General features: G+C 36.4%; 2 protein-coding genes across 4 annotated transcripts in view; one reads left to right on the top strand and one right to left on the bottom strand.

Moving 5' to 3' along the window:
• LOC123524491 (nuclear transcription factor Y subunit gamma-like) overlaps window positions 1-17359 on the top strand; it is a 31723-nt gene extending 14364 nt beyond the window's left edge. For all 3 annotated transcript variants that reach the window (XM_053538821.1, XM_053538822.1, XM_053538823.1), the window contains exons 3-10: window positions 83-196; window positions 726-821; window positions 1718-1892; window positions 4315-4376; window positions 5798-5911; window positions 13890-13967; window positions 14478-14633; window positions 17131-17359. In XM_053538821.1, the coding sequence (XP_053394796.1) occupies window positions 83-196; window positions 726-821; window positions 1718-1892; window positions 4315-4376; window positions 5798-5911; window positions 13890-13967; window positions 14478-14633; window positions 17131-17211 (876 nt within the window). In that variant the 3' untranslated portion in view covers window positions 17212-17359. The remainder of the gene's footprint in view (window positions 1-82; window positions 197-725; window positions 822-1717; window positions 1893-4314; window positions 4377-5797; window positions 5912-13889; window positions 13968-14477; window positions 14634-17130) is intronic.
• A 1867-nt stretch (window positions 17360-19226) lies between these two features.
• Window positions 19227-25736, bottom strand: part of LOC123524499 (actin-2-like) — a 30906-nt gene continuing 24396 nt past the window's right edge. The window contains exon 3 of the mRNA XM_045302749.2: window positions 19227-20199. Coding sequence (XP_045158684.1) covers window positions 19463-20199 — 737 coding nt within the window. The 3' untranslated portion in view covers window positions 19227-19462. The remainder of the gene's footprint in view (window positions 20200-25736) is intronic.

A 25736-nucleotide genomic window follows, 5' to 3' on the forward strand; every position in this document is an offset into this window, starting at 1 on the left:
ACAAAAATGAGTGGTTTAACCTCAGTTCTTTTTTGTTATGACAAATGAGGAATGTTAAAGTTAGTTTTCTATGTATTTTCAGATGATAAGTGCAGAAGCTCCAGTACTGTTTTCTAAAGCTTGTGAAATATTTATCAGTGAATTGTCTTTGCGAGCTTGGATCCATACTGAAGACAACAAGCGCAGGACACTACAGGTATCAATATACTTTATAGATAGTTTACGAAATAATATTAGTGTGAAGGCCTCTTAGTTATATTCTGCCTAAATAAACATCATTTAATGTTATGATAAAGTTGGTATAACAGTAAAAATTAAGAGTAGACTTTGGAAGCAATGAGCATGGCCAACACAACCAGAGCCACACATCCTGAAATACACCAACCACTAATAGATAAATATTGTTATGGAAAGATGTAGCAGATGAGCTGTTTCAAATATCCATTAACAAGTACATTGTATGAAATATATCAAAAAAGGGTAAAGAAAAGTGGAGTGTGGGAAGAGGGGCAAGGTAAGTTAAAAGGGAGGAGGGGGGATTAATGGAAGAAACACCACGGTGTTGCATCAAAAGAGGTGTTGCCTTGATGTCATGCAGAAGATGGTAAGATGTAATTTTTCAACAGATTCATTTAGTAATATAGTAATGACACCATGGCACCAGTGTCTTATTCCAACTGAAAGTTTATCTGTAATGGCTAACAAAAAAATATTTTTATTTACAGAGAAATGACATAGCAATGGCCATAACAAAGTTTGATCAGTTTGATTTCCTCATTGACATTGTTCCTAGGGAAGACATTAAACCTGCTAAAAGACAGGTAAAAAAATATATATGTACTGTATATTTATGAAATAGTTATGGCCTTTATGTTGTTTATTTTCTACCAGAAATTTTACAACAAAGGCATTTGCCAGAGTGGTTAAATATCCAGACATCTGAAAGACGGACCAGGATAAATTGGAGGATTAAGCTCAAGAAAGCCCTGTTTATTGTCATTCTGATATGTTCATTGAAATATTATGATAGAATTTAAGCTTGACTTCATTTATATGAGGAGTAATCATGCAGCAAATTGATGTTATAATACCAGTCCATGCATCAGCTGCTGTTTATTGCAAATTTTATCACGGTTATTTTCCTTCATTGTGAAAGCAATCAACAAATCAGTTACAATCTATGTTTTAGATGATTTATCAAAATCACGAAGGCAAATTGAAATCAGTTTTCTTGCAAAATATGTATTGTTTATATTTGTAAGAGAGAACACTAATGGTTAATATAGTGGGACCATATTTAAAAGAAAGGTTGATTTCAAGTTGTTATATCACCAGGTTCAACTTCTTTTAGAAGAGCTTACTCTTTTTTTATTGAAAAAAAAGTAAATACCAATCAGGAAAAGAATCCATCAAAATCAAAATGTGAGCCGTGCCATGGGAAAACCAACATAGTGGGTGTGCGACCAGCATGGATCCAGACCAGCCTGCGCATCCGCGCAGTCTGGTCAGGCTCCATGCTGTTCGCTTTTAAAGCCTATTGGAATTGGAGAAACTGTTAGCGAACAGCATGGATCCTGACCAGACTGCGCGGATGCGCAGGCTGGTCTGGATCCATGCTGGTCGCACACCCACTATGTTGGTTTTCTCATGGCACGGCTCATGTCAAGAAAAACCTGTTTATTTTTTTTAATATGAGAACTTTTATAATCATAAAAAGGATGAAGTTCGAACATCAGTAGTACCGGACCAGATCCAGTACTATCTCCAGTTAGCTCAGCAGCAGGCCCAGCAACAACAGCAGTCACAGACCACTGCTCCTCAGGTTCAGACCACTGCCCAGATACCACAGGGAGCTCAAACTGCCCAGGCTGTTGGTGGAATACAGATACCAGGTAACTTTCTTATTGGGGCAGTGATTTTGCTTGACTTTCCGAAAGACACATAGTATTTTGTGAGTAAATGTACCAATGGTAACGTCTAAAATACATAGAATTAAAGAACAGCTTAAGTCATGTTTATGGCTGTTTAATTAAATATTTATTTGCCAGTAGAATATTTTAATGATAAAAATTAATGATAGGATAATGTAATTTCAAAATTACAGCATGTTGCAAGAAAGGCTAAGGAAGTGAAAGTGATTCATGATAAAAGCAAGACATGATCACATTATTGTCAGTCTAGATTTATACTTTCCCTAAAGTTTCATACTTGGAAAAATGGTATTGTATTTGATGCTGTTTTGTCTCCCTGCCAAAAGGCAAAGGTTATATGGTGGTGTTTTGTTTGGGATTTTACACAGCCATACCAGAGTTATGGTCCTTGATTAAGTCAGAAATATGCGTAAAAGGGCTTAAAAGTTTAACCTTGGTTCATGAAATATTTTAGGAATATTATTCAGCAGATGAAGTTGTGCATCTGGGGTTTTGTTTTGGATTTCACCTTGCCAGCCCAGAGTTACTGCCCTTTACTTTGTAAACAATCTGCATAAAGGGCTGTAAAGTTTGAGTTGCTACTCTCTCAAAAAGAATATGAGCTAGTCATAAAACATTTGAAGATTCTAATAAAGAATGTGAAGTTGTGCATCTGATGTTCGGATTGGATTTCACTCCGCCAGACCGGAGTCATGGCCCTTGACTTAATGAAAATTACACATAAGGAGCTTGAAAGTTTATGTTGCATATATCTCAGTGTTTGAATCGGAGTCAAAAAACCATCTTTGAATATTATTCATCATGTGGACGGGTAGCTCAGTGGTTTGCACACTGGCCTTCCAATCCTGAGGTCTGGGGTTCGATACCCGGCAGCTACTATTCGCAGCGAGCTAGGCTAAGTTAGCCGGACATGCCTGTATCTGATTTCTGATCTCTCTGTCGTGGGGGCTTTGTCTCACTCTGTCCCTCTGGTCAGATCGCTCTGTGTCTGTACTAGAAGAGGGTGAATTATGCGCCCTGTGTGGCTGCATTTGAACTATGTAAAGCGCCTTTGAACATGACATTGATCATGAAAAGGGCGCTATATAAATCTGGTATTATAAATCTGGTATAATAATAATATGTGAATTTTCTAACCTGGGTTGTTTTTATTGTTTGTTGTTTTTTATGCCCCCGAAGGGAGGCATATAGTTTTTGAACCGTCTGTCGGTCTGTCCGCAATTTTCGTGTCCGGTCCATATCTTTGTCATCGATGGATGGATTTTCAAATAACTTGGCATGAATGTGTACCACAGTAAGACGACGTGCAGTGCGCAAGACCCAGGTCCGTAGCTCAAAGGTCAAGGTCACACTTAGACGTTAAAGGATAGTGCATTGATGGGCGTGTCCGGTCCATATCTTTGTCATCGATGGATGGATTTTCAAATAACTATGCATGAATGTGTACCACAGTAAGACGACGTGCAGTGCGCAAGACCCAGGTCCGTAGCTCAAAGGTCAAGGTCACACTTAGAAGTTAAAGGATAGTGCATTGATGGGCGTGTCCGGTCCATATCTTTGTTATCGATGGATGGATTTTCAAATAACTATGCATGAATGTGTACCACAGTAAGACGACGTGCAGTGCGCAAGACCCAGGTCCGTAGCTCAAAGGTCAAGGTCACACTTACACGTTAAAGGATAGTGCATTGATGGGCATGTCCGGTCCATATCTTTGTCATCGATAGATGGATTTTCAAATAACTTGGCATGAATGTGTACCACAGTAAGACGACGTGTCACACGCAAGACCCAGGTCTGTAGCTCAAAGGTCAAGGTCACACTTAGACGTTAAAGATCATTTTTCATGATAGTGCATTGATGGGCATGTCCGGTCCATATCTTTGTCATTCATGCATGGATTTTAAAATAACTATGCATGAATGTGTGACACAGTAAGACGATGTGTCGAGCGCAAGACCCAGCTCCGTAGGTCAAAAGTCCTAAACTCTAACATCGGCCATAACTATTCATTCAAAGTGCCATCGGGGGCATGTGTCATCCTACGGAGACGGCTCTTGTTTTACTCAGCAAGACCAGAGTTATGGCCTTTGACTTAGTCTAAGATAATGCATTAAAGGGATAAAAGTTTGTGTCCCTAATGTCTCAAAAAGTTGTCTTGGAGTGATTAAGCTGTATAAGAATATTGTTCAGCATGTGAAGTTGTGTTATTTTGGATTTAACCCACCCTACCATTCATGATTAACTATATGTCAGCATCCATGTTGTGTTTCGAGATCTAAAACTTTATTGCCCCATTTTTCAGCTCTTGTTACATACCAACAATGGATCTATGGTTAAGTATATTATATATTTAGTATACTTTCACTGTGATGTGTTTCAGGTGCTCAGATTATTCAGCAGCCATTCCAGGTGGCTCAACCAGCACAGGCTAGCACAGGAGCTGTAAGTATATATGCACAGTTCAATTTGTGCATCATCTTACTTCTATTGAACTACTCTGTTGGATTGTATTGACTTTTATAGTCTTATTAGCTCGACTATTCGAAGAATAGTCTAGCTATTCTACTCACCCTGGCGTCGGCGTCGGCGTCACACCTTGGTTAAGTTTTTGCATGCAAGTACATACAGCCATCAATTTAAGGCATATAGCTTTGAAACTTATTTTTTCTTTTTCTAGGTCAATAACCAACCTCTCTGGGTCAAGTCCCATAACTCTGACATGTATTTTGAGCAAATATGCCCCCTTTTGGACTTAGAAAATTTTGGTTATAAAGTTTTACATGCAAGTTACTATCTCCAAAACTAATGCAGATATTGATTTGAAACTTCACATGTGTCTTTGGGGTTATAAAACTAGTTGATAGCAGCAAGTCCCATAACTCTGACTTTCATTTTGGCCAAATTATGCCCCCTTTTGGACTTAGAAAATTCTGGTTAAAGTTTTGCGTGCAAGTACATACAGCTGTTTCTAAAAGGCATATAGATTTGAAACTTATTTTTTCAATTTCTAGATCAATTACCAACCTCATTGGGTCAAGACCCATAACTCTGACATGTATTTTGAGCAAATTATGCCCCCTTTTAGACTTAGAAAATTTTGGTTAAAGTTTTACATGCAAGTTACTATCTCCAAAACTAATGCAGATATTGATTTGAAACTTCACATGTGTCTTCGGGGTTATAAATCTAGTTGATAGCAGCAAGTCCCATAACTCTGACCTTCATTTTGGCCAAATTATGCCCCCTTTTGGACTTAGAAAATTCTGGTTAAAGTTTTGCGTGCAAGTACATACAGCTATTTCTAAAAGGCATATAGATTTGAAACTTATTTTTTCTTTTTCTAGATCAATTACCGACCTCACTGGGTCAAGTCCTATAACTCTGACATGTTTTTTGAGCAAATTATGCCCCTTTTAGACTTAGAAAATTTTGGTTAAAGTTTTACATGCAAGTTACTATCTCCAAAACTAATGCAGATATTGATTTGAAACTTCACATGTGTCTTCGGGGTTATAAATCTAGTTGATAGCAGCAAGTCCCATAACTGATATGCATTTTGGTCAAATTATTCCCCCTTTTGAACTTAAAACTCTTTTGATATTTAACCTTTTTGGGTAATATTTTCCTGCTTCTGGGACAATATTTCGAATAGTCGAGCTTGGCTGTCTTACGGACAGCTCTTGTTTTTCTTTCATACTTGTCAGTTGTCTTCAATTTCATAGGTATTGAATTTTGTACTTTATTGAAAAATTGCTTATTGTCAGTATCTCCAGTGACCTGTATTACCAGTCAAAGTACAATGTGTACAAATGTACTTGTAAAAATTATAATACAAATGTATATGGAAATGCCGCTGTTTTCAGTCTCAGTCTCAGGTGATCACTATACAGCCTCCTCAGCAGCAGCAGCAGCAACAACAGCAGCAGCAGCAACAACAACAACAGCAGCAACAAACTCAAGTAACCCAACAGAACCAGGTAAGAAATTGGAGATTGGCTCTTCATGATCTTAATTGATATTCAGCTTATTTTGTCAGTCTCAGAAAGTTGCTTTTACCACTTTCAATTATTCAAAGGCTTTTGCTTCATTTTAGGCAGAAGCAAAAAGAACTTTTATTGAAAAAGAAAGATTCATCTTGAAGCAGAGAATAGCTTTTGTCGAGCTCAACATAGTTGTCACAGTGGCGGTTAGGTGTATGTGCATCCGTATTTGTTTGTCCGGACCATAACTTTGACATGCATGGAGCAATCTTGTTATCCCCCGACGAAATTCGGAGGGATATAGTTTTAGCGTTGTCCGTCCGTCCGTCTTTCCGTCCGTCCGTCCATCCATCCGGAGCCATATCTAGGAAATGGTTGGGAATATTTATTTAAAACTTCATATACATGTTCACCACAATGAGTTCTTGCGGCCCGTCAAGTTTCAGTCAGATTGCCCAAGTAACACCAGAGGTATGGCCCTTAGAAGTTTCTAGTGTTAACTATATAGGGTTCTATAAATATGGCAATTTCTGCATCATAACTTTTGATATATTTGACCTAGAACTATGAAACTTAAACAGAATTTAGAGCACCATAATGTGGTTGTGTACACACAATTTCATTTGGATTTATTTGTAAATTAAGAGTTATTGCCCTTTAATTGTATAAAAATCCACATATTTGTACATAACAAACTTACCATTTTGTAGAATTTCATTAAATTTCTTTCATTCTTTCCATGAACATTTATTGTAAACATGTGAAGTTGTGTACCCACACCTGGTCACCCCCTTACCTTGATCACACACCCCCCCCCCCCACCCCCCGCCACCCCCCCCCCCCCCAAAAAAAAAAATTCATTCCTTATTTTAGATTTTTTTTCAAACAAACTTCATGTACATGTTCACCACTATGAGGTTATGGGGCCCATCAAGTTTCAGACAGATTGCCCAAGTAACACCAGAGTTATGGCCCTTAGAAGTTTCTAGTGTTAACTATATAGGGTACTATAGATCTATAGATATGCCAATTTCTGCATTATAACTTTTTTTATATTTGACCTAGAACTATGAAACTTTAACAGAATTTAGAGCACTATAATGTGGTTGTGCACAGACAATTTTGTACGGATTTCTTTTTGTAACTTCAGAGTTATTGCCCTTTAATTGTCTAAAAATCCACATATTTTTACATAACAAACTTACCATTTGGCAGAATTTCATTAAAATTCTTTCATTCTTTTCTGTGAACATTTATTATAAACGTGAAGTTGCGCACCCACACCTGGTCACCCATTTGTCACACCCCCCCCCCCCCCCCCCCCCCCCCCCCCCCCCCCCCCCCCCCCCAACTTCACCCTTTTACCCTTTTTTTTTTTCATTTTTAATTTTCAATCAATATTTATAATCATCATGTGAAATTTTGTTTCCTCTCCCGTTCCCCTGCACCCCCACCCCCTGAAAAAATAAATATATACATATATCTCAGGGCTCCGAAAATTTTGATAACTCAATCGGTCCGAAACGAAAATCCTGACATCGGCGCTACCCCACCCACCGCATTCCCTATATTACATATTTTGTAAAACGTGATAGAGTAAAGAAATAAGCATGTCATGCATTAAAACTGAGTTACCAGTCACCGCGAGTTACCATACAATGAAGACAGTTATTCAGTGTTATGTGTGATCGTTACTTTGTTTAAATTTCGATGTTTTTCCTGCAAGGATAAAATTGCCGGCATTGACACTGTGCACGTAACTAGTCTAAAAGCCAACGCACGTGACTTCGGTACCGTAATCACGGCAGATACTTTGTGATGTTTCCTCATTCTTTGACAGAATTCTATAAAATACAATGTGTCAAAGTGAATTACACGACACATATTCTCTGCTAAACAACCTCAGTATTTTAAGAATACTCTGCCGCGGACCGAATGTGTACGTTATGTGAACGCTGAGATCGAATTTCCTGCATTTATAGTACCAAAAGGTCACGCAGGTTGGCCACAGATGATTTCATTTCACTTACGTTGTACTTTTTTATAAAGTTATATGTTCTCTTCTGATGTAAACAAAATTTCATTTTGAAACGTTTTTTAAAAAACCAATTTAATAAACAGCGCCACTCCGGTTTTCTTTATCATTCATGTTTGCCAGTCCATCTTTTTTTTTCTTTTTCTTGTTTGTACAGTCGGGTTTCAATGACTATTTTCTGCACTTTTTTCAACTGGAGCCCCAACAAATGAATCATGTAATTATAAAAAACATTTTTATCGGTTTTCCGTGTGATGTCTCTTTAAATCAAAGACCTATAATGTACATGATTAAATGCAGTGACCATTTGTTTTTTACCCGTGATCAAACATAACCTTTTGAAAAAAAAAACATTCGTCGGATTCTAAATAAAAGAAGTGGATCCCCGTCGAAATGATTTGGATCCAGTCAGAAACATTTGGAAACCAGTCAAAAACGTTTAATACATTGCAGTCGGCTGTCTGCAAACATTAAAGGATGTGCCGCTCAAGCGCTGATTGCGTCACGTGCTAATTACGGACCGATTATCAAAGTGACAATCAGACCGATTGACACGTTTATTGATTATCTGAGGGTGCGACCAACAGTTTCCTGCTTGGCAGGTGATCGTGTATTGAGATATCAGACCAAAATTTAAACTTTTCTCCATTTTTACGGGACCGATTTTTTTCGTTTTTTCACTTTACGAATCGGTCTGAAAAGTCAAAAATCGGTCCAAAACCGACAAACCGGCAAATTTCCGAAGCCCTGATATATCTATATATAAATATATATATTTCCATCCCTTTTTTTTTAAAATGTTCAAACCTTCAATATGTTATGTTGTGACTGCACAAACCTTGCCCTCAGCCATGTTTAAGATATCTTACCTGTGTTCTCTTAAGGACATCTGATCTTTTAAGTTCAAATGTACATGTAAAACAGCAACACCTGGTGCCAAACCACTCAAAGACAATATTTCATTCCAGTTAAACTTCAAGCTCACATTTCAATTAACTGCATTTAATTTTAAAAGCTAGGCTTATTACAGTAAGCATATCCCATTCAAAATAAATTCTTTAGTCAGGATCAAAGTATCATACATTTATTATGTACTCTTTTAATTAAACATTTGTTTTCTGTTAAATTGATTTTGACTAATGAAATTATTTGCTTCTTATTAACATCCTTAACTTTTTGCCGGATATATCTTTTTGCCATTCTTCACCACAAACCCTTTCGGCGGGGGATACCAATTCATCGAATTTGCTTGTTTATATTTGGCATGAATGTTAAACCTCAGTGAGATGGAGTGTCTTGTGCAAACTGCAGGTTCCTATCCCAGACCCCTAAGGACAAGGTCATACTTAGAGGTCAAAAGTCAAAACTTGATGCAGTTTTCCTTGTCCGGGCTGTAACTCAGCCATGGATTGAGGGATTCTTAAACAACTTGGCATAATTGTTTGCCTCAATGAGACAGTCTGTTAGGTGTAAGTAGTTGAAAGGTCAAGGTCACACTTAGGTGTCACAGGTCAAAAGTTGATGCAGTTTCTCTTGTCTGGGCTGTAGCTTAGCCATGGATGGAGATTTTCTTAAATAACTTAGCAGAACCGCTATTAGTTCTCGCTGCCAATAGTATTCATAAATGTTAGTCCTTTTGAAAGCTTGAATGCTTGACATATTGCCCATGGGCATCTAGTTTACCTGTCTTTTTTTAGCCAAATTTTAAATTTGTCAGTATATATCAAATCATATACCATACATCAGTGTATAGTTTTACAAACACAAAAGTGATATTTTTTTATTGCAGTACCATTATAATAGTATTTAGTATCTAAACAATCGTGGAAAAGAACCCACCTGTGCATGCCAAGTCCCAACATCAGTGATAATCATATTTATCTGTACAGCAAATTATTTGATATACACACTGGTGGCATATATCCCATTTTTGCATCAATTATAAAATTTCAAGAATGAGTTTTCCAGCTTCAATGTACACACAAAATAAAATTATTTATATAATGTTTATAATTAGGATCATTTGTAATGATCAACAGACATTTGTCAGGTTTCTGTCATGACACTGAAAGAAATAGTCACAGTGGAAACAGTAGTTGCTGACATATTTTATTTAAAAACTGTAATTAGTGGCAGTGTCATAGATTAACATGTCTTTGATCTCGGCAGACATTAGTAAATTGTAACATCTAATGTCTTCATCTGAAGTCAGTTGTTTTCAGACATTTAAAAGTTAATAAATTAATTTCACCTCAATTCAGATATGATTGTAGTGGCATGCAACATAAAAATTATTCGAGGTTTAAGCCTTTGCATGATGTATTATTTCATTAATTTGTTCCACAAAAACTAATTGTTTCTTATTGTAAAAAGCCAGGATGAACAAGAATGATGTCAACTTTGGGATTTAATTCAACAGATTAACATAATCATGAAATCTATGAAAACCTGACAAATAGTAAAATGATTTCACATTAAAAGAAGCCATTGAAGACCATCTTTACACTTATATTTTGTATTTTTGAGGTATTTTGTGCTGTACATTTGTCATTTTTAGCTCGACTTTTTGAAGAAAAAGTAGAGCTATTGCACTCGCCCCGGCATTGCCGTTGGTTACAGTTTTTGATGAAGTCAAATATCTCTGTTATTATCAAAGCTATTGACTTGAAACTTAAAAAAGTTATTTACTATCAAAGTCTACACCAGGAGAAACAATCCCCATAACTCTGATTTGAATTTTGACAGATTTATACCCTTTTTAACTTAGAATTTTTTGTTAAAATTTTTGATAAGGTCAAATATCTCTGTTACTATATTAAAGCTTTTGACTTGAAACTCAAAATAGTTATTTACAATCAAAGTCTACATCAGGAGACACAATTCCCATAACTCTAATTTGAATTTTGACAGAGTTATGTCCCTTTTTAACTTGGAATTTTTTTTACTGGCAAAGCTCTAATTCAGAGTCGAGCACTGAGAAAAGTCGAGCGCGCTGTCTTACGGACAGCTCTTGTTAATAATTGAGCTTAATGGCAAGTTATGTAAAGATCAGAGTTAAATACTAGGGTGATAAAGGAATGCTCTGAAAAGTTGACCAAACAAAATACATCTTGCTTTGTTTGTCTTGCACCTGTAATTTAGCTGTAGTCTACCACCTGTGCTTTAGGCATAGGTCTTACACCATTGATTTTGGGGTGGGTCCTACAGCTGTGGTTAAGGTGTAGGTCTTCCACCTGTGATTTATGCACAGGTCTTCCACCTGTGATGTAGGCGTGGGTCTTCCACCTATGATTTAGGGGCGAGTCTTTCACCTGTTATGTGGGGGCGGGTCTTCCACCTGTGATTTAGGTGCCGGTGAACTACTTGTGATTTTGTCCATAAGTGTTTAGGTATGAAATCAAGGTGATAGTTTATGTGACCCCTGCAGAGCTCGACAAATCCACTTGTCTGCTCGTAAAAACATGTAGAAATTGGCCTCAGGCGAGTGGAACATACTGAAGTACTTGTCCTGCAGAACAAGTGCAATTTTTTACCAAAAATATAATAAATCTAATTTAAGCAGATAGCTAAAAGATCTAAAACTAAAGTTAATTTGTTGTTTGCAAGTCTAAAATCCATCCCGCTCTGTTACAGTACTATGTTCAAGAACAGGATTCCGTATTTAATGGACTTTAAGATAGACACTGTAAAAATCATTTTCTTAGTGAATTGCAGGACGAGTACAAATTGCAACAGGGCAAGTAAAAATTCTAGGCAGCTCGTTCTGCAGGATGAGTTGTTTTCAAAGACTTTGTCGAGTCCTGCACTGTGAAATACTGTTGGAAAAAGAAATTCATCTTGGACAAAGGCAGTCAGTTTGATACCAAGTTATGGTTGCCCTAACAGCTCTTTCATTGGAAAATTAACATTTTAATTTATGGAGTATTTCTACTAGAAGTACAGTAGCAGTATCTCAGACTGCAGTTTAATGTTTACATTTTTAGACAAGATTTACAAGACAAATCTTGTTTCCTATTATGATCGCTCATCGTCCAGCATCCGGCCACACTTTCCTTTAAACAGCATTTCCTCCTAAACCAGCAGGCCAATTTGGATGAAACTTCACAGGGATGTTCCTTGGATGGTCTTTAAAAATTGTTCAAAGAATTGAATTACATACAGAACTCTGGTTGACATTGCAACGGAAATGAAAAACTTTAAAAATCTTGTCCAAAACCACATGTTATAGGGCTTTTATATTTAGTATGTAGCATCATCTAGTGGTCCTCTACCAAGATTGTTTAAATTATTCCCCTAGGGTCAAATATGGCCCCACCCTGGGGGTCACATGGTTTACATAGACTTATATAGGGAAAACTTTAAAAATCTTCTTGTCCAAAACGACAGGGCCTAGGGCTTTGATATTTGGTATGTAGCATCATATAGTGGTCCTCTACCAAGATTGTTCAAATTATGCCCCTTGTTTGAAAAGAGGCCCCGCCCCAGGGGTCCCAAGTTTTACATAGACTTGTATAGGAAAAAACTTTAAAAAATCTTTTTGTCTGAAACTCCAAGGCCTAGGCTTTTGATATTTGGTATGTTGCATTGCCTAATGGTCCTTTAGCAAGAATATTCAAATTATGCCCCAGAGATGAAAAGAGGCCCAACCCAGGGTGTCCCAAGTTTTACATAGACTTATATAGGAAAAAACTTTAAAAATCTTCTTGCCTGAAACTGCAAGGCCTAGGCTTTTGATATTTGGTAGGCTGCATTGCCTTATGGTCCTCTACCATAATTGTTCAAATTATGCCCCTGGGGTGAAAAGAGGCCCTGCCCCGGGGGCCCTAAGTAGACTTATATAGGAAAAAAAATTTTAAAATCTTGTCTGAAAGTTCAAGGCTTAAGCCTTTGATATTTGGTATGTAGCATTGCCTAATGGTTCTCTAACAAAATTGTTCAAATTATGCCCCTGGGGTGAAAAGAGGCCCCGCCCCTGGGGTCGTTTGTATATGAGTTATATAGGAAAAAAATTCTTAAAATATTATCTGATCATATTTCCTAGATTGTTTAATTATAATTACCTGATGACCCCCAAGTAATTAGGGTTCACTTGACTTTGACCTTGACCTGCTGACCTACTTTCTTGTTTTTTAGCTCAGCTATCCTACTCGCCCCGGCGTCGACATGAGCATTAGCGTTAGCATGAGCGTCACACAAATGTTAAAATTATGGCCCCTTTTCGACTTAGAATATGCTTATTGTAATGTTAAAGTTTGCGTACCACCCCAAATATTTTCAAATTCCATTGAGATATTGCTTTCATATTTTGCATACTTGTTTATCATCATGACTCCAGTCTGTAAAAAGGAGGAGGAAACTCTGTCAAGCATTTTGAGTGAATTATGGCCCCTTTTCGACTTAGAATATGCTTATTGTAATGTGAAAGTTTTACTCATAGCTTATATTATACTATCAAGCACTGAGAATAGACGAGTGCGCTGTCAACTGACAGCTCTTGTTAAGATACAGCCTTGAAATTTGGATGACATAATACAGTTTTGCACACCGATCATAACAGCATAGAAATTTGGACCACGTCAATAACTTTCGATGAAGATTTCAATACTCATCCTTAATGTTCTTAGCCCTGACCTACTGACCTACTTTCTTGTTTTCGAAACTACAGCAAAGAGATTTGTATAATTTTTTAACTCATTTCAGTACTATCTTGAAGAATCTTTACCATGACCTTCTCATCTAGTAAAAAGTCCTAGTTTTTTTTTTTGAAGCATTAACAAAGAAATTTCTTCAAGCAAGCAACTAAACTCAGGTGAGCGATATAGGGCCATCATGGCCCTCTTGTTTCATGTAGGTAAAGGAAAAACAATGGAAACAAGCTTTTTCAGTTTATACTCCTAAGTGTAGTGTTAAGCAGATTATATTAAACATATTATATTACAGGTTCAACAAATACAACAACCACAAACACAGGTGTTTCAACAGGTGATTACACCTTCTGGTCAAGTAGAAAATGTCCCAGTAAGTATAGTACAAGCTTCTCTAATAAAATATTCATTGGTCGTCTTGGTGTCTATTGCACACAAATACAGTTGGCAATTCCAGCTTAGTCAAGGAGAAAGATCCCAGGTTCCTATTCATATATCAGGCACTGGGTGGAACAAGGGTACATTGGTCAACTTCTACAAGCAAGCTGGATAGCTTACTCTTTTGAAAGAGTTCCACAACCAGATTGAGGTTTCTCAGTTGTGGAGAGTCCAGTTTATGTTCCTTGTACTGCACTGGATTATTGTTCTGATTTAACTACTCATTATGCAAATGTGTTCATTATGTGTGCAAATTACATATATTTGGGGAGATTTCAAGTTAGTAAAGCTGTCAGAGATCGCAAGGGTCATGCAGAACTTCTGATGTGTGGTTTCTAATATATCAACATACATTTATACCAATATTTACAGCATCTATCTTTCATTACCCTTTTGTAACAGTAGTACAAATGTAAGCTATATCATCTGGTTAATATTATTTCAGATCCAGCTTACACCACAACAGTTACAAGCTATACAAATGCAGTTACAAGGTAAAACTAGTAACCAGCCAATAATTATACAGACATCTGGTACCCAGCCACAACAGACAGCACAAACAGTTGTTTCACAAGCAGATCAAGTACAGTTTGCAAATCAGGTATTTTGATATTATATTGCTGAGTATAGCATTGTACTGTTGATAAAATAACTAATAAAGAAAAAAAAAGAGGGTAGGGTAGGTACGTAGGTCTGGGCAGATTCTTTTTGAATTCCAGTACTGTTAGTCTGGCCACTTTTACGGTCGTATTTGTGTAGAATCTGCCCACATTTACGGATTGAATCTCTAGATCAAACGTATATCTGCCCACTTTTATGATATAGTAAATATATATATACGAGCGGCGTTCAATAAATACCCGGAAAAGTGCTCTGAATTCTTCATGTATCATCAAAAATAAATGAAAATGCTATAAAATGTAGACTAGGGAATACTGAGTTGATTTGTCAAAATTAGATTGTCTTTGGATAAATAATAAGTAAATGCGAGTCCCCATGGCAACGTCATGTGACGTCATCTGGCCCAATTTTGTCTCTTTTTCTATTTTACATGCACTAAAACATTACTTGCCACTTACCTATTTTTCAAGCTACCTTTTCTTAAATTGGGTGAATATTGATATGAAAAGTAAGTGTTACGCCAATAATGTCAAATTATAAATGTGACATCATTAAAATATTTGGCAGGCATATTGAGTTGGTTGTCGCTTGAAAATCAGTGTTGAACGGAGATGTGAGATAACATTTTGTGTTCTGAATCGAAAATCAAGGAAAGAGACAAATGCTATGCTGAAAAAGGTTTAAGGGAAAATGCCCTGGAGAAAACAAAATTTTATTAGTGGGATGTGACGTTTAAAAATGGTCAGGAGAATATTGCTGACGACTTATGTTACAGACATGAAAAATAACACTCAGTCACATTTAATAAATTAAAGAGCTCCTTGATAGGGCATCAGTTCAGTGTCCAATTTCTTCAATACGACAGCAACATCATATGAACAGTATTTATTATTTCTTAGGAAGGTGTAAAAATACATTTAATGGTGATAAACATTGAATCAATGGTAATCACAAGTTGCATTGATTAATTGAGTGTGATATGACAGCATCATAATGACGTTGGGCCGCTTTTGAGGTGATGGCGTTGTCTAGGAGATGACAAATAAATATTGTGCATGTTCTGAAATCTGTAATTTAGGTATTTACATTCAGCATGTTCATATCCGTCATATTTTCAAATTTTAGCAAAATGAGACCAGAAATAAAGAAATGAGAGCACTTTTCCGGATATTTATTGAACATCCCTCGTATATCCAGCCAATATTTACATTTGGCTGTTTACTCATCATGACCACGACAATGAAAGCCACAGCCTTTATGTAAAGGGATGGTATTATTTCAAAAAGTGTGAAGATCTTTCATTTGGTTAGTTGATGGTTGTTATTTTACAAATAACATGGCATGAAGGGAAAGTAAGCTAGGGCTGTGCACATCTTGCATTCACACTTCCTGATTTAGGGGATAATAATTGTGTATTTTAAGATTTGTTGGGGTAATATCAGTGGTTTTTATATCACAAATTTAGTTTTTATATGTGATATATGAGCAGAGGATGTAAAACAGGTATTTGCAATATAAACAACCACATTTACTCAAATATCTGGAAAAAGTCATGTTCAGCACATTTTAAAAACTAAAAATCCAAGTATCTACAAGCCTGATTCTTCATGATTCAGCCTTATGAATATCCAAATTAGACCTTGTGGCAGTAAATGGACAGTTTATATACTGCAAAAATAGCTAAATGACACCTGTTCAAAAAAGCAGTAACAGTTGTCTCCCTTGCACCATGATTTGAGTGATTTTAAAGGAAAGTCATATATTTAATAAATATCTTTAAGTTAGTTCTGCACATTGATTTTTTGCTAAGTTGAATTGAAAAAATTGGACCCTACAAAAGATGTGGGGGTCAGTGGGAAAATCACAATAAGATAATTTCACATGAGTAGAATTTTTTCTACAATGTAAATTTTAATGAATTTTCTCACAGTTATAAATAAACACATGGTCTATAATATGGTGAAATAAATAGGTCCATGTGCTTGTTTTTAAGATATTTGACTACAATTAAAGAGATTGACACATTTCAAGCTGATTTTGATCCTTTATTTGGAATTATTCAACATGTTGAAGTTTTTCATATCATATTTTATCTCTAAATAGATAGTGATGTTGCTGTTTAAATAATTATAATCACAGGTTGCCATTTCTTTATGAAATGATTTTCGTTTCTGTATGCAGAGTCCAGGCTTTTGTACGTCATATGGGAAAATGACGTTTTGCCATTCTGGGTTATCAGACATGCAGAATTATCTTAACTTATAAAGAAACAGCAAAAAAGTGACCTCACTGAAATAGAACTTCTGGCTGCTTAATTTACAACACAAAATGTATTAATTCCTGTTTTAATCGCAATATACAAAGGACACCAATTGTAATTGGCTTTTTTTTTTTCTTGGAAGTCAATGTAGGATGTGTGTTTTCTGTCGTTAAATCTGTGTGATATCTGTTCAAATAAAGAGTTGTTACTGTTTCAGGGAGTATTTCAAGTACAGCAGTTACAAGGCTCCGGTCAACAAGTGTTTATACAGCAAGATACAGATCAGACAGACACCTAATCAGCACTTTCCAAATAATTGTATATAGAGACATTGTAGATAGCCTGTGATGCATAACATCTCTTATGTTGAAAACTTTTTTACAAGTATTATTGGAGTATATAATTTATATGATGTGAACTTATTAAATTTTTATATCAAATACAAATGTTGTTATATTGAAGACCGATGTTTTATGGTTGAATAAGAATAAAGAGTAAATGCTTTTTAGCCTAGGTACGGTACTTAAAAAATGCAGTTTATTGTATATCTGTTACAGCACCACAAAGCTTGCATTATACAATGTACTTGATACTTGCCTTTATTGATTAATCTTAAATTATGCAAAATGGCAAGCTGGTGTTGTTGTTTTGTTTTTTATTGAGAAACAGCAATCAATCATTGGTATTTAAAATTGTTCAGTGGCGGATGTATTATCTAATGAGAGATAAAGATATGGAATTCTTTGTGTGGAATGATTCAGTGGCAGATGTAATCGAGATGTGTAGAATGATTCGGTGGCATATGTAATAATGTTTCTGGAATCCCATGTGTAAAATGATTCAGTGGAATATGGAATCCCTTGTGTAGAACGATTCCGTGGCGTATGTAATCAAGATTCTGGAATCCCTTGTGTAGAATGAGTGGCAGATGTATAATCAAGACTGGAATCCCAGTGTGAGATAGAGATTAATAATCTGTTATGTACTTGGCATTGTTCAGTGCAAAGATCCAGTTGTTCCTTTTAAAAGTTTGCTATATTTAACCTTTAGCCTGCTGATCGCAAGTGATTATGCCTTTGCGACCAGTGCAGACCAAGATCAGCCTGCACAGACCTGCCAGCACTGTTCGCTATTCATTCAACTAATTTTTGGGAAACACCTTAAATAATAAATAGTATTGCCCAAATTGAATGATGGACCAGTCCATTTTAGCAATGATAAGATACTAGTTTTTATACTGTATGCAATTGTAGGTCAATTAGTCTTAAATGTCCATCTTTGTAGGATCGAGGCCGTTGTGTATTTCACAATACCGGACCAGGTGCTCAAGGTTTGGTTGATATATAATATTACCTAATCATATCCACCCAGATTTCTTTTTGTCATTATCCACGAACCAGATGATACGCTGTTCCAAGATCATATTTTATTAGAGTTATCGCCGGTAGACCTCTTAACTGGTTCATGTTGACCTTGGGAGTGTTTGTATTTAATAAAGCAGTTGCCCCGCTTAGTCATAAAAAATAATCTTTTTCCCCTACTGGAGGGGAACAGAAGTTCAAAGTTAAAGCTACATTGATCATTTTACTAAAAAGTCTGTTCGAAAACTTAGAACCAGAACTCCATAGTGTCAATGCCTAGGCGAGAGTGTTAACTTCCATATCACTGACAAGGCATAATGTTCGTCATATTTGTTTTACTATGAGAACTCGAGCCAAAACGAAAAAAAAACAAAAAAAAACGTGAAATTATAATTCAGAAATGCAAGTCCATTCTAAATGACGTAGGATTTATATAGTTCTGTATCATTTATAAGTGGCCTATATTTCACGTTTTTTTATAGTTTTTTTTCATTTTGTCTTACTGGACATGGTATTAAAGTTTTTATTTATACGATCCGAGACCAATACTTGTGCCAGTGGCTTCACATACCCGAACAAGCATTGGAAACAAATGTCTACTTGAATTCGGGTATCGTGTAAATACCACTCTTAATCAAAAATATGGCACAAGGCATTCGTGTTGTGGTACTTTCAAAGGACAGTTTACATTCCATTGAGTTAATTTATAGACTAACTGGTTGAACCAATTCATGTAAACTATGTTGCGATGATAGCCTGTGATTATCGTGTACTGCAGGGAACTCGGACGTGTATCCAAGATTTCAAGAAAAAGGGGGACACCAAACACAGGATAAATTTAGACCATCAACAGAATTTTTATGTAAAGATATATCAGTATCAATAGATAACAATCGTGTTGTTGGGTCTTTTTCATCCACATTCATGTTACTATTTAGAAAAATAATACAGATTGCTAGTTTTACAATTTTTATTACATGGATTTTCTCTTTTTTTTTAAATAGAAAAATAACCTATAAAATACAGATCACGATTCGACCCACTGAGAAATACTCATTGTTCATGTATAACAATATAAAGAATCACAAATGAATACATACTATGCAGTTCAATTCGATTTGAATGAGGACAAATAGTGAACACAAATACATGCGACTTGATGGAAAGTTAACATCACGATTGTCCAGTTTAGAAGCACTTCCTGTGTACAATGGATGGTCCAGATTCATCATATTCCTGTTTGCTGATCCACATCTGTTGGAAGGTGGACAGTGAAGCAAGGATAGAACCACCGATCCATACAGAGTATTTTCTCTCTGGTGGAGCAATAATTTTTATTTTCATGGTGGATGGCGCAAGTGCGGTGATTTCCTTCTGCATTCTGTCGGCAATACCTGGGTACATAGTTGAACCACCAGATAATACTGTGTTAGCATACAAGTCTTTACGGATATCAACATCACATTTCATAATACTGTTGTATGTAGTTTCATGGATACCGGCAGATTCCATACCAAGGAAAGATGGCTGGAACATGGCCTCTGGACAACGGAATCTCTCATTACCAATGGTGATTACTTGACCGTCTGGGAGTTCGTAGCTCTTCTCCAATGAACTTGATGAAGCAGCAGTCTGCATTTCTTGCTCAAAGTCCAAAGCTACATAGCATAATTTTTCTTTAATGTCTCTAACAATTTCTCTCTCAGCCGTTGTGGTGAAGGAGTAACCACGCTCAGTAAGGATCTTCATCAAATAATCGGTTAAATCTCTACCAGCCAAATCCAATCTCAAGATGGCATGGGGAAGGGCGTATCCTTCATAGATAGGCACAGTGTGTGATACACCATCACCAGAGTCCATCACAATACCTGTGGTACGACCAGAGGCATATAGAGACAATACAGCCTGGATAGCGACATACATGGCTGGTGTATTAAAGGTCTCGAACATGATCTGGGTCATCTTTTCTCGGTTGGCCTTTGGATTAAGTGGGGCTTCTGTAAGAAGTACTGGGTGTTCTTCGGGGGCAACACGAAGTTCATTGTAGAAGGTATGATGCCAGATCTTCTCCATATCATCCCAGTTGGTGACAATACCGTGTTCAATGGGGTATTTCAGGGTAAGGATACCTCTCTTGCTCTGGGCTTCATCACCAACATAGCTGTCTTTCTGTCCCATACCAACCATCACACCCTGAAATAGGCAACAAAAAAATATATAAGAAAATGCAATTCAGTAATCGCGCTAACGTGGGAAAATGGCCTAAAGCGCCACGCGACAATAGTCAGAGCCAGGCATGCGCACAAGGTATACCGGCAATATGCAAATTATGGCCGCATATCGTGGATATTGAAAATTTTCAAAAATTTCATGAATGAAACAAAATCGTAGCTTAATTTTTTAACAAAAACCAGCTGTTTCGTAAAGCAACATTAAAGCACAAAAAATTCTTCATATAAGAAAATTGCCAGCGTACAGAATAGAACAAAGAAGTATAAAATATTTATTTTTATAGCTCTTTGAATAGAATAACTTTTACATGAAATTCAATAATGATACACGATACGGCGTGCTAGCAAATCAAAATTTGTCTATAATATCTAAATTTTGAAATATGTTAATTAATAATAAGTTAATTGTAATTCATGCCCTTGACGAAATAAAATAAACTAACCTGATGTCTAGGTCTTCCGACGATTGATGGAAATACGGCTCTTGGAGCGTCATCCCCGGCGAATCCGGCTTTGCACATACCGGAGCCATTGTCAATTACCAAAGCAGCTACGTCCTCGTCACACATTTTTGATAATTCAAGATTTATCTACACAACCAAGCGATCACTTCAAATTCTAGTTTTCGAATGATCGTACAGCCGGCAATCGTTATTTTATATTCTGCGACCTATACCACCGCTTAGTCATTCACTACGCATGTGCGGATTGATTTTATTGCCTTATATGGGCATAGTTCCCGTTAAGCGTTAGTTAGTCTGGTGGTCACGTGATATTTTACAGGTGAGGAACGAATGACTACTAAAGTGACTATGTTCTTGATATGGTTTAAAGTTTGTAAACCATACAGAATTAATTAGGTGGGTTAAAATATACATGCAAAATGAAAAATATTGTTAAAATGTATTTGCGCAACAATTTGTAATTAATGACTAATTATTTAATTATTTCGTTGGTGAGGGGAAAACACTCGTGAGTTTACTTCATGTGCATTTTCCATGTGCTGAAAAATGCACTTAATGCGCTTTGCACACTTAATTACGAACTTTGCACTTTACAGACAAGACACTTTTTATACGCCCGTTTGAAAAACGGGACGTATTATGGGAACGCCCCTGGCGGGCGGATGGGCGGTTGGGCGGGCGGGCGGCGTCCACAGACCTTGTCCGGAGCATATCTTCTACATGCATGGAGGGATTTTGATGAAACTTGGCACAGTTGTTCACCATCATGAGACGGAGTGTCATGCGCAAGAACCAGGTCCCTAGGTCTAAGGTCAAGGTCACACTTAGAGGTCAAAGGTCAAATTCAAGAATGACTTTGTCCGGAGCATATCTTCTTCATGTATGGAGGGATTTTGATGAAAGTTGGCACAATTGTTCATCATCATGAGACGGAGTGTCATGCGCAAAAACCAGGTCCCTAGGTCTAAGGTCAAGGTCACACTTAGAGGTCAAAGGATACAAGAATGAAAAATTCAAGAATGACTTTGTCCGGAGCATATCTTCTTCATGCATGGAATGATTTTGATGTAGCTTGGCACAGTTGTTCACCATAATGAGAGGGAGTGTCGTGCGCAAGAACCAGGTTCCTAGGTCTAAGGTCAAGGTCACACTTAGAGGTCAAAGGATACAAGAATGAAAACTTTGTCCGGAGCATATCTTCTTCATGCATGAAAGGACTTTGATGTAGCTTGGCAAAATTGTTCACCATCATGAGACGGAGTGTCATGCGCAAGAACCAGGTCCCTAGGGGTAAGGTCAAGGTCACACTTAGAGGTCAAAGGATACAAGAATGAAAACTTTGTCCGGAGCATTTCTTCTTCATGCATTGAGGGATTTTGATACAACTTGGCACAAATGTTCACAGCATGAGACGGAGTGTCATGCGCAAGAACCAGGTCCCTCGGTCTAAGGTCAAGGTCACACTTAAAGGTCAAAGGTCAGATACAAGAATGACTTTGTCTGGAGCATTTCTTCTTCATGCATGTAGGGATTTTGATGCAACTTGGCACAATTGTACACCCATCATGAGACGGAGTGTCATGCACTGGTCCCTTCTTTAAAATTACTTCCCTTTGCTGTTACTATAAATAGCTTATATTGTAACTTTTTCATTACAAGTCGTAGGGAAAAATCGAGACCACTTTTCTGTAGTACAACATGCATGTTACATCCAATTCTGAGGTGTATTTTGAGCTATCTCTACCTGGTAAGGATTTTTGTGTGGACTTGTAATTTTTTTTTTTCGATTTTTTTTTTTTTTTTTTTTTTTTTTCTCTTTAAAGATTAACTTCCCTTAGTTGTTACTATAAATAACTTACGTTGTAACTTTTTTATAATTGACCGTAGGGAAAAACCAAGACCACTTTTCTGTGGTACAACATTGATATTACTTTCAAATTTTGGGTGTATTTTAAGGTATCTCTACCTGGTAAGGATTTTTTTTGTGGACTTAGAAAAATAAAAGAATTACAATAATTTCTAAAAAAAACAACATTGTAAACAACTAGAAAATTAAAATTCCATTTGCAAATACAGGTGCTAGTGTAAACAAATTTGCTGTGACGGGCGTATATTGTGACATTCTGCACCCTTGTTTGCACTATAGCATTTGATATACATATATATAATATTGCATTTTCCCACTATGTAGCTTACACTCTCTCAGTATTTACAGACTATTTATGATAATGTGGCATTGTATGTAGACTGTTGCAGGTATATGCTCTCGCAAGCATGAATATTCTTCAATTTTCACCATCACAACCACCAACACCATCATTATCATCAGCATCATCATCTAAAGTGTACATGTCTCTATAAAAGAAGTCCTGCATAGTTAGTTTCAGAAATTTCAACAGACAGCTTAAATTGATGAAAGTGACCAGTGGCGAAATGTTGTTTTGATGTTTTGTATTTTGATGTGTTTTATGGGGTATTTTGAATAATTGACAGCCGATCATCAGACCAATTTATTACTATGTTCACAGCCTGTCTTCTGTCTGTCTTATATGCAAATGTGTTCTTTATTGAACATCTGGTCATTTTTTATGACGGGTCGTGAAAAAAATGGTAATCATCAATGAATCATGTATTTATACTCTTGTAAATAAGATGATATGAAAACAATGTGTTTTTTGTTGCGATTACATATTCGGAAGAATTGATTTAATGTTCTAATTTGACCTTTTGCCCCTGGTTTCCAATTCTATATAGTATTAAATTACTAAACATGCTGACAAAGGGTTACGCTATTTGTGTTTGCCATAAACCAAGCTTGATCGATATTTCACTACCAAATTTTAACCATTTTGTTAGGTTAACTTTTTTATACAAAATCACGTGTATAACGGTAGATAGATTTTTCAGGATAAGCTGTATATTTTACGTCTAACTCTCATACTATAAAGACAGAATAAACAAACACAGCCAAACACATATATTAGACGTTTTATTTCTTGCTGGGTTTCACACTGTCATTTATTAACAGGCTACAACAGATCATAGTCAGAATTACCTGCCCCTTCACTGTCGATTAAAATACATAGTACTACAACTAATAATTTTAAAAATGAAGATGCTTTAACACAAATCTTGGTTTTCCTAAAAGCAATTATGGATTGTTTTTTACTATGCCTTAAGAATTATTTGATACTTTATCTGACTAATGTCTTACTATATGTATCATCAAACATCTTGACAGTTATCAGCGATATCAGGTGTAATGTTTGCATACTTGTCCACCTAGATAATTTCGTTGACAATATGTTAGAAAATACCTTACATTACATGTACTATAACTTGCCAATCTCTCAAAATAAATGACCCAAAGGATCACACTGTCAAACTGACGTCACTGGGCGTGGACTAGCTGTGTACAAGATGTCCTTATATGTCCCGTATTTCACGGAGGACCGAACACTTGACAAACTTGACCCGGAGCAATGTATTGATCAGCAGATTAAAATACCTGTAGTGTACTTTACATTTAAGGTATTGTTTACTTTATCAAACTAAATACCTTTTATGGTATTTTCTTTCTACGTCCTAAACATTCTATATCAGACACCTACGTTGTAATCTACCTATCCCGTGCCATAAAAGGCGAACTCCTTGAAAACGTTCTTCGCTATCTTAAAAGGACTGAACTTCAATTTACCATTTACTGTTATAAAACATGTTACAACTCATACACGAAGACCTGTTTCACTGGAACAAAACTTAGTAAAATGAGAATTACTTAAAATTATTCGCGTTTAAATCATTTATCTTTCTAATTTTAGTTAACTCCGCATGAAGAATTTTTTATGAAAATATTACAAACATCTCAAAAGTATACTCGTTTTACGATTTAAAAAATAGCAAAACAATCTAAACAAGTAAATTCCGTTTTGAACACTGAACTAGAACTTTCACGGACGGCATTAATGCTGGAAAATGGATAGAAGCTAATTTTGGAGAGCCGTATTCCATTGCAATGCTTCGCGCCCTTGCTATAATATTCTGAAATATCTTTTTTTTTTTATCATATATGTTACATAAAACTACGCATTAAAAACCGCAATTATTTTGAGGTGCGAATGGGAATGGGGACTTTAAAATTTACAGACTGAAAGTAAATAAGAGCTGTCGGGGGACAGAAACGCTCGACTAATTAACAGCCTTGTCCACGGAATGAATGTAAAAGTCGAAAAGGGTCACACTTTTGTAAAAATTTAAAACAGAGTTATGTAACCTGTACAATGCATGTCAGCGTCAAAGGACAATCGTATGAAGTTTACACCCATTCCCATTAATGGGTACTGAGGTACCAGCTTACAAACAATAACTTTACCAAAACACGGGCGGTAAACGCGCAATCCAATTCCCGCCGGGAATACGCTTAAAATGGGTTGCGCAACGTCCGGTGCTGGTGTTGCGCGTAAAAAAAGACGAAATTGAGGTATGTGAAGTTATGATTTTGCTTAGTATGAGACAAGAATGAATTTCTCGAAAAAAGCAAAATGCTATTCGACACAGATATGATAATACATCATATGTGTAAAATATCTGGTTTGTAATTTATGATTCGGCTCTATTATCACAAAAACTCTGGCGACACGAAACGTGAAAAAAGTATGAAATCAACAAAAATGGAAGTTTCTGACCTCATATACCTAATCTGAGGACATCTGATGCTTTTTATGATAACTCAACTGTTATAAAGTAACGAATATCAAAATTATTTGT

Source organism: Mercenaria mercenaria, chromosome 3 (assembly GCF_021730395.1).
Source record: "Mercenaria mercenaria strain notata chromosome 3, MADL_Memer_1, whole genome shotgun sequence".
Classification (NCBI taxonomy): domain Eukaryota; kingdom Metazoa; phylum Mollusca; class Bivalvia; order Venerida; family Veneridae; genus Mercenaria; species Mercenaria mercenaria.